The sequence below is a fragment of the Melospiza melodia genome, chromosome 9 (genome assembly GCF_035770615.1).
Source record: "Melospiza melodia melodia isolate bMelMel2 chromosome 9, bMelMel2.pri, whole genome shotgun sequence".
In the NCBI taxonomy this organism is placed as follows: domain Eukaryota; kingdom Metazoa; phylum Chordata; class Aves; order Passeriformes; family Passerellidae; genus Melospiza; species Melospiza melodia.
The window spans coordinates 16,285,662-16,295,949 of record NC_086202.1 but is presented as its reverse complement, the minus strand read 5'-3'; the positions used below and the strand labels follow the sequence as shown (position 1 = coordinate 16,295,949).

Below are 10,288 nucleotides of genomic sequence, written 5' to 3'. Positions count from 1 at the left end.
AACACTAGTGATTATACACATTTCTGTCTGCCTACGCTGTCATTCCCATTCATTTTGAGGAGTTCTTTTTAGTTTAATTGTTAAGTGTTTGCAAATACAGATGTGATTTAAATTCTGCAAAATTCCAAGGGGGCCATTTGTCAGTACCTTTGTCAGTTCAGGAAAGCAAAAACAAAGATTCAACATCTTAAACCATTTATTTTTTTTACAACATATACAAATACAGTTTATTCAAGTCAGCAGAGAGAAAACAGTCCAGGTGGAAAAGTCTCTTTTAAAATTGTTCATTTTACATAATTTCCAAACATATAAAGACTGGCACATAGTGATGTTGCATTGTCAGAATATTTTGACATGCTTGAAGAGGCAGAGGAAGACAACTGTACAAGTCATTCTGAAAGAGCTTATACATCTATTGGAGCAAAATCTATTTACTGCTATTTATTTTTGTGTTTAATTTGCTAACTCTGCCAAAATGTCTATCACTATTTAAGTTACAAAATATTTATCACAGACAGGAAAAAAACTGCCACCATTGGTACATTTAGTGGGCTACCCTAGAAGTAAACTGAGTTTTACAGTGGAATAGTAACAGACAGTGATTAAACACCAGATGTTAATTGAAGCATTTGAAGAGCAGAAAAGACAGTTGAGTTTCAGAAGCTGCAGAATTAGCCTCTAAAGCTACCAGCAGTTTTCTCTTTTTGAAAATAAATGATGAATGGAAGAGAAAGTGTTGTTGAAATATTTGGGTATTTCTGTGTTGAAGTGTTTAATTCTCGAAAGCCTGTCAGTTCTAGCAGACACCTTCCTAAAAGCAGCTATTCAGACACCTCACCTGGTAATATTTGTAAGCAAGGAAAAAAGTGTCACTAGGCTTAAAAGCCCAAAAGCTGAGATGGTATGTTTTAGAGTTCTGACTGCTGTTGCTGGGGTCAGTGAGACAGAAGCAGGAAGCCCTTGGGGCGGCAGAGGAAGCAGCTCCCGGAGTCCCCCGTTCCTACAAACGGAGAGCTCTGCACGCACACAGCTCTGGGACTGCCCAGCTTTTGGCTCTGACAGTCACACACTGCAAGCACCATGTGCTGCACAGCAAAGGGTCAGAAACTGGTAGAAAAGGAGCAGGTTTTAAATAGTACAAAATAGAATACTTTTGTGGTTTTGCCAATAGGCAATGGAGCAGGAGAAGCAAGAGATTTCCACCTGAAAAGTGTGCGGTGCAAGGCCTGCTACTGCTCAGAGACTGCATGTTTCTGGAAGATGTTGATTATTTACATTCTTTTCTTTCAAACTTTATCCTGGAAGTTGCTTCCTGTAAATAGTTTGTAATGTAAAAATGAATGTATTTTCCTAATTGATGTCCATACTCAGCCGAAAGCATGGAAAAGGACAAAGTTATTTTGTCAGTTTTGTCATAGGAATGTGTGGACAGATTCCTGCAGAAATAAAATCTGTGGCTAAACAGAATAAACATTCCTAGTAGTGTAACAGCTTAGCACATGAAAGCTCTTTAATTGAGCTTTCACAAACGCTAACAACTCCCCCTTGCTCTTTAATGCTTCAAGTGGTGGTGTATTTCCACTACTTGGAACCAGCAAGAGGAAGGGCACTGCAGTTCTTTCCCAAATTCACCCCAAAGTGCATCATGTTTCACCAAGAAAAGCTCACCTGGATATTTAAATTAAGTGATGTGTGTATTTTAATGAAAATACTGGAACAGGTTCATTAGTCTTGCACAGTTCCAGATGTCTACATGCCTACAAAGTTTGAGTTTTTAAATAAAACTAAATATTTTGCTGTTCTCTTTCACTGTGATGAAGAGCAGACAAAGGAGGTTTTAACTGTGATTGATGATGAAGATACTTACATAAATAAGTTATTCCCACAGCTAGAAATATTGTATTTGCAGAAATAGTACAAAACTGCTGATTTTAAATGTCCACAAGACTTCAGGCTAGTGTTAGGCCTGTGGTGCACAATATGACATGACTAATGATGTCCCCTTTGCTTCCCCATGATTATTTTAAATCTATGTGACAGAAAAGCACTAGGGGATGACAAAATGGGTATAAGAACTTTCTATGCTGAATCCAACTAATTAGCAAGGGTGTCTGCTAGCCTACTGTGATATTACAGGTGATACTAAGAATTTTCAGAGCGGCTAAAGATAAAAAACAACCCAAAAAAACCACACTAACAAAAAAGAAAAAGCTAAGCAGGCAAGGGCAAACTACAGGACATTAAGTGTTTTTAAAATGCCATAAAAACAGCAAAAGGAAAAATTTCTCAGTGACATCAAACTGCTGCTGTGTTAAAGTAACAGAGAGAATGAAACTAACATTTAAAAAATGGTTGCATTAGTTGAACTGTGCAGCAGGTTGATGTATTTCCCAGTAATTCCAAAGTATCCAAAGCAAGTGATGCATATAGAGCTATGGGTAAGTTGTCGCTTCTTAACATTTTGCTGGGGCTCAGTCTTTCCCTTGGGAGGGTGAGGAGGGAGCACATGTCCCTCACAGGGGCTGCTGCAGCTGGGCCTGGAAATGAGTGACAGGATGCGCTTGTTGGGGGCCATGAGGGCAAAATGCTGATTTGGTACCTAAGTTCAAAACTTAACTTTTGTGAAAGATGAGCAGTGGGAAGTGCATGGCCTCTGTGAGGATATGCCACTGAGAAATTTGACTTCTTTGTATGTCTGTCTGAAAGCTGGAAGTGACCTCAAGAGGGCACTTTTTTGCTTTGGTAAATGGCTACCTTATAGGCATTTTCTGTAGTGTATAGTGAAAGACTTCATAGTTTCTGGTGACAGAATGCAGGTTCTGTCTGCTTGTTTATATGCCAGTTAATAATTCTGTTTTCTTTTATTTCACTTCCTTATTCATGGGGGGAATGGCATTAGCTGTCATGAGACTACTGCCTGTAACTTCTTTCCTCTGTTTAGGGTTTGCTCTAGTGAAACAAAAACATGTGCAGAGCAGTTTGTTCCCCACAGACACTCCTCTTGTGGGAGATGAAGGGGATGGCTGATGGCAGCAGTTGTTTAATTTGTGCCCCTGTAATGGATTATTTTAAATAACTAAACACACCAGTAACTCCCATGGAGGGAAAAATAAGAGACTACTGTAACTAACTTAGATAACAAAAGATGAATTCAACACACAAGTAAAACTTCACAACAGTGTTGCTATGTAAACAGAATTGTCAAGAGTTAAAGTTCTTTATACTCTCTGGGTTTAACAGACAAGTAAAAAGACAGTTCCTGACTCCATGGAAAAATGTGGTTTGAATTCAAAATTTTGAAATGTTAATTATACTTATCAATGCATTGTTTTTAATTTGGTCAGTACTGGGTATTAAACATCTTGTGCTGAAAAGAAAGAACCAGAAAAGTTCTAACATTTTTTTCCTCTAAATCCAGAGAAAGATAAAAAAATCTGCATTTTCTAAAAAGTAGTATATGATAAATATACTATACAAAGACATGTACTTTGAAACATGATAATAAATATTCTTTCTTTAAACACAAGCCTGGAAAACAAAAGTTTATAAGAAGAAAATGTTGTTCCTTGCCAAGGTCTCACTACCAGTAAGGTATACTCAGGTACTGTACATTATTTTGTTAACGTAGATAAACCATAAATAATTTTGAGTGTTTTGTGTATATTCACCAAAGTTAAACAGATATGCAAAGGAAGTTGCAGTATATTTAAATCTCTTTACAATCACTTAACACAGTGTTTAACAGTAATCATCAGGTAAAAGTGCGTTATTTTAATATAATACACATAAAAGACCACTCTGGTTCTCTGCCTTCTGATTCCTTAGAGGCAACAAGCTAAAATTATCTTTTGTTTAAAAAGGGGAGGATGATGACACGTGTTTGTTTACAACATACAGTCCAAGAAAACTTCTCCATCCGCCTATGGAGAATCTGCAGATGTGAAGAAACAGGAAGAGAGGAATCTTCCGAGAGCTGACAGGCACCTTTCCCATCTACAGCCTCCCATTTAGGATTCCCAGAGTCTGGATGTTAATCCAGCAGCATTGCCTGGATTAAGCATCTGTAGCACAGGGCACACAGTTCTGACCAGGTCAGTCCGCAGCAGGATCCTTCAAAGGCACTGCAGAAGGATTCAGTCATGTAAATTCCACATTTGGATTTCAGAAAAAAAAGGAAAAAACCACCCCAAGAAAACACAACAAAACAAAACCCCATCAAAACAAAAACCCAGCCAAATGCAGAAGAGGGAAAGTGACTCTGATTTTCCCATAATTTACTTTGCTTTCCTTGAATTCAGATTGTTTTAATGCATTAGGGTTTTATAGCAGCCTAGAAATAGGCTATCAAATGAATCCTTTCCTATTTGAAATACTTTGCAAATTAAAACAGTGCTTAAATTCTGTTAATTTAGTGACCTAGCAGCAGCATTACAGTACATGTTAAATAATGCTTTAATAATTAGATGTATACAAAAAAAATATCTTAAATTGGCCATCAGTGAGGTGGGATTATCAACACTGAAAAAGATTTCTAGTTCATTTGCAATGAGCTGCAACTTCCCAGCAGCTGTCACAGTGCTGTAGTAGCACTGTGCATGTGTCTGGTTAGTGTACAGTGCTGGGCAAGTGGCACTTACTATCTCCAAATAAATGGGACAGTCTTTGTTGTGTATTTCATCTGTTTGAAGTCAAGCAAGATGGAAGAAATTGAAGAGATACACAAAGGATAGTGTAAATGTTTAAACATTTCTGGCAAGATTTCCACAGACAGAAATTAACACTACAAACTTGTTCTAGCTAAAAAAAGAGATCACCATTCCTGATGATTTTATTATCAGGACATAACAAAAAACAATAAAAACTCTACTGCTCACTTCCATTTGCCATAGCCCAGAGCAAAAGAGTAAGAGAGTGTTGCTATTTGAGCACAATTGTTGAGAAAAAGGAGAACTGCAAAATCAACTGGGATGCAACATTTTGGATTAAATGGCCAGGGAAAGTGGGTGAAACCACCATTCTGGTTCACTCTGAGCCCTTCCTGATGTCATCGTGCCTGTGCACACCAGTGTCGGAGGCTTTTCTGGATCATTCTGCCAATGCTTGTACCTCACTTGGTTTGCTCAGCTCCAGCCTGGGAGCGGAATCCTCTGGGAATGCTGCTCTGAAAGGCTGCCCAGAGCTGGGCTCTGTCCCATACCTGGGCAGGCTGTGCCAGGACTATTCCATGATGTCGCTGAAGGCCAGGGCGCACGCGGCTCTCTCCTCCCTGCCCTGGCCGCTGTCGGACACGAAGCCCCGGTACTGCTTGCTCGACTTGGTCAGCTTCTTCAGCTCACTGGTGAAGGAGATGCCTCTTCTCTTGTCATCTCGTGCTGCCTGCAAAAATTAAAAAAGATCATAGAGGTGGTTTAACAGCTGCTTGTTCGCTGGGAAATAAGGAATGAATATGAAAAGACCTGACATACTGCTGAGCAGGCCTCCCTTTAGGAATTGAGTACGGCTGTGCTTTCATCCAGGCACTTCCTTCTGATTGTTCTGAATAAATTAATTAAAAATTACTCATTGTTAAAGATGTGTTTAGCAAATTTGGTAATCTCTGCTTATAATGCAGTTACTTTAAAGCAACAGCAGCTGTGGATTGGTGATGTTTGCAGCTCCTTCTCCCAGCAGGCATGTGCTTAATTCCTGCCATTTTTTAAAGCCTGAGATAAAGCAACAGAACAACTTTTTCATTGGCCAGGAATAAAGGGGACTTTATTCCAGTAGCTTTTAAGTTCTGCCCATTTGAATGGTCCTTTATTATGATAGGGAACATGGCATGCACAGCCAGAAGGTTTTGAGAAACAGCTGGTAGCAGATAAAGGTTGCTCTGGATTTGCAGGCTGTGAGGGAATTGTATTGCTGAACATAACTGATGCAGTTTTGCAAAGGAATAAGTAAGGGAGATTCAGAGAAAAGAGGAAATTTGCTTTTTGCTGTAGTCTGTCCTCTCCACCTGCTCTCATGCCTTTGTGTCCCCCTTGCATGGAAAGCAGGTTCCCATTAAGCTGATCACACACCATCTGTAACATCTGCTGCAAAGTATTGCATCTTTACCTGAACCTGTTCTTTGAGCTTAAGGATAAATTTTCCTGCTCCCTTCCACTTGCTTTGGGCCTGAAACACACACTCCTGATCAGAGAGAATCCTCTGAGATGGTTTAGATGCTGAAGACTTTTTGTTTGCTGGCTCTTTAGTCACCTCTTCCAAGAGCACATAATCACTTGGGTTTGGATTGCTCAAAATGCTGTAGGAGTATTTGGCTTTGCAGAGAGTCTGTTTAAACAGAAAAACAAAAAAACAAGGCATTCTCTCAGATTCAGGTTACTAAATCAATTCTTCAGTTAGTGCTGAGAACAAATCCCACCTTAGCGTGTTTGAAACCAACTTCCAGCCCACATGCTGAGGTGGGCACGCTCCCTTACCTGCTGTATGACATCCTGAGCCGTGCTGAGGCGCGGAGCTTTGATCACCGTGCGTGGCTGCTCTGGGGAGACATCATGTACCTGAACAAAGAAGCTGTCATCCTCAGAGCTGAGGGCTGCTTCTTCCTTTGCTTCTTGAAAGACATTTCTCTCATGTAAATTCTACAGGGAAAATGACAGACAAATTCATTTACTGAAGAGAGGTAACTAGTAGCTGGTGGTCACACAAGGATTTTATTACATGGAAATTGGAGACTGCAGTTGCCTTGGGTCCATTTTGTTAAGTGCATTTAAGAGAGGTTTGACAAGCCACTATGGCTAATAATAAATAATAATAATAATGCTACTAAATACCCATGTTTTCTGAAATCAATATCTGAAATACCTTTCATAGTAGGCGAGGAATGGAGATGTTTGCATAACATCCTATTTCACAAAAATGGTGCTTAAATCCTTCCTTTATGTCTACAAAATGATGTTTTGTCATGTAATGGTGCCAGTACAATGGGAGAGGGTGGAAAGGGTTCTTTTCTTTCTTGTTCCTGCACTAAAGCCAAAAGAATTTAGAGCCAGAATCTGAGTGAACATTTTTTTGTGGTGTGGAGCAAGAGGAAGGCTGCATGTTTCTCTCTCCCTTTTCAATGACTACTGCAGATTTTAGACAGAATTCCTCCTTGAACCTTCTCTCAGAGAATGCATTTCTGTCCAAGCGTTGGAAAACTTGGAACACAGCTGGGATTCATAAGCTGTAAATATGGGCTGTGTATTGCACCCTGTCACTGGACCTGCTCCCTGTTTTTCCAGTCAGATTTGCAGCTTCATTTCTAGCCCAAGCTCTGACATGCTGCTGTCTCCAGAAAGGCTCAAAATTATGGATAATGCTTTGAGGTACTCACATAACAGGACAGAACAACAGCATAATTTTCATATGAGCTCAGGTAGATTTTTACCCATTTTCTGAAGGAACACGGCTTGGCAGGACACATGTGGCAGCATTCACTGACAGAGGCAGTGCTGCAGTCAGTGGAATTCTATTTCTACAAACAAATTTCTACCTTGTTATTTTTGTTCCAAAGAATAGATATAAAGGAAACCAAAATATGGACTTGTGTAAAATAATAGCAATTCAGATTGACGCTTTATCAAAAGTTCTGTCAAAATAAGCAAAAATACATTTTTTTCAGTTTGAAGTATACCAGAGCACCACTGTAATATATATATAAAATACATATATTATATATATAAAATCAGTGTACTAAGCAAGCGTTTTTATTTGCCTAACTGACCAAAGAAAGTGCATCTGAAAATGGGATCATTAAGTGTCTTTCTCCTGCTTTTTTTGTCTCTGTCTCACAAGCCTGGGCACTAGCATATTTTAAGCTGTGGATGCTTTGCTCATAATGTAAACTGAAGTAATCTTACTCCTTTAAATTAAAAGAAATCACCTATTTAATTATTTTAGCCTATAAATGATAATTTAATCATCTTTTGAGGCTTTTAGACTTATTCTTTAATATTAAAATTATTTCTAATTTTTCTAGACACATGATAAGTTGCTGCTATCTAAATTGATGGTGGTTTTCTGGAGTTCTACTATGATCCTTTGGTATTAACTATTATCTTTATATTAATTTCCTATCATGGCATCATTGAGATTTGCATTAAATTAGAACTATCACTCCAAACAGAGTCACTGAACTGGTGACTGAGCCATAATGAATAAACAACCACACAGCTGAGCTCAGGGAGGTCCAGTTGGTGTCACACAGGTGTACAAAGTCCAGTTGTGCTTCTCACTCAAGAGTTAAGTTTGTTTTTAAATAATGGACACAGCATTGACATTACTCACTGAGTAGTGAAACAAATACAGCGCCCTTTTGTTTTGTGGCCCTAAGAACTATTTTTAGCTACTTTTGTAAATAATAATTTATCTAAAACAGACTTACTTCCTCTCGAGTTTTAAAGATAATTCGTCCAACATATCCTTCTTCTGGGAACCAACTGTTTAAAAGCTGCACTAGCCCTTCTTCGGGACCAATCACTCTCTGGAATGGTGGTTTTCTGCATTCACTCTTTTCTTTCGATATAAAACTTTTCTCTTCCATCAGAAAATAGTCTGCAGCGCATGACTCGGTGCCTTTTATGGTAGCCAAGAGCTAAGACAGACAACACACAACAATTAGAATGCTAAATATAAACACTGCATAATTAGTAGTTATAAATGAGAATTAATAAGGAAGTTTTAAGAATCAGTAACTATTCTGACAGTGCAGGCAGGATTTCTGATGTGCTATTTATTATTCAGATATTTTACTCCAGGGTAATGTCCTGTTCTCTTTAGCCCAGCCAAGTAGTTCAACTATTCCAGACAAGGCAGTACTATTTAAGCTTATTTTGGTCCTTTTTGGCTGGCCAGAAAATTTATTCATAATCCCAGGACAGTACAGTCTTTTCCCACTGCTAGAATAACAATCCCTGCTGAGTTAACTGGTTTTTCTACTCATGAACTTAGCCCTCTAACTTTTACTCTCTGTTCCTGCGGTGCCTCAGTTCAAAGAACTGTGCAGAAATGTTTGCCTTTGTTGCAAGGAGAACCCACAGCACCCATTGACTAGAGACATTGCTTTTCTCATCTGCATATGCCCAAATATTAAAATACTAACAGGGAATATGTCTTAAGATTAAAAACCCTTTCTCTGAAGCCACTATTGGGAAAATTCCAGTGCTTATATTGTGTGTTTGCTGTGTAATTAATTGCACAGCAATGCATTTCTAAGAGCACCCCTTGCTGGGATGAGGTGTGAGAAGTGCAGGGAGACAGAGGTGCAGCCGATGTTAGTGTGGATTCTGGCAATGCAGAGCCTGCAGTTCAGCAGGAGCTCACCTGATGGAGCAGCTGTGCAGCCGTGGTCCCTGCACTCACACTGAACACAGTGAAAGGCTCTGGGCCTGGAATTCCATGAACTGTCACTTTGGAAGTCATGGCAGCTTTCCTTTCTCCTGGGCTAAACAACTGTTCAGACAACATTCAACAGGTTACTGGACGTTTTTACACAGGCATGTTATTTCTAGGTTGCTTAAAAGAAACTGTACACACAAGTTGTGAGTGCCTTGACAAAGCAAAGCTGTTCAGTTCATACATGGCTCTTCCTTACACTACAGATTAAGGCATCTAAAAAACCCCAACAAACCCTCCAAAAGCCTCCATCGTCTCTTGAAGCTGAAGAAAAAAAGGAAGATTTCCAGTGGGAATACATAAACTACCCCTGGACAAAGGGCCAATCTCCACCACTCATTCCCCATTCTAGCTGAGTTCACATATTTGGTTTCAGCATACAGATTAATGGATGAAAAGCAATAGCTTTGTTTCAACCTCCAAACTCTTTGTTCTTCCCTTCTATCCTAGTAATTCACCAAGATACAAATTTGGAATGTATTCACAGGAGGGAATATCTGCAACCTATCTGCTGCACACACAGGAGCTCAGAAGGTTTTATCTAAGACTTTAGGAGTTGGCAAAATGATAAAATACATTTTTAAAGTTGCCAAAACACAAGTAACCCAGGTAACCTAACAGTAAGGGCTTTTAAACAAAAATCACATTTATGCATGCATATTTTTCTATATACAGATACCTGTATGTATGTATACATACTTGCACATATAAACAACGGATGTGCACACATATATAAATCTGTACATATTTATGGAACTGCAGAGTTCATCTTTTCTTATAACAGAAGTCAATTTTATTCTCATTATTTCAAAATTGTTGGTAATTTATGTATTTATGTCTTCCTTTTTTTTTTTTCTTTTGGTCTCAA

General features: G+C 38.9%; 1 protein-coding gene across 2 annotated transcripts in view; it reads right to left on the bottom strand.

Moving 5' to 3' along the window:
* Nucleotides 1-178: 178 nt before the first annotated feature.
* The window catches only part of PLCE1 (phospholipase C epsilon 1), a 138,795-nt gene continuing 128,685 nt past the window's right edge, over nt 179-10,288 (bottom strand). For both annotated transcript variants that reach the window (XM_063163514.1, XM_063163515.1), the window contains 6 exons: nt 9,349-9,477; nt 8,411-8,620; nt 6,465-6,626; nt 6,097-6,315; nt 5,198-5,376; nt 179-4,121 (listed from right to left, as the gene is read on the bottom strand). In XM_063163514.1, coding sequence (XP_063019584.1) covers nt 5,218-5,376; nt 6,097-6,315; nt 6,465-6,626; nt 8,411-8,620; nt 9,349-9,477 — 879 coding nt within the window. In that variant the 3' untranslated portion in view covers nt 179-4,121; nt 5,198-5,217. The remainder of the gene's footprint in view (nt 4,122-5,197; nt 5,377-6,096; nt 6,316-6,464; nt 6,627-8,410; nt 8,621-9,348; nt 9,478-10,288) is intronic.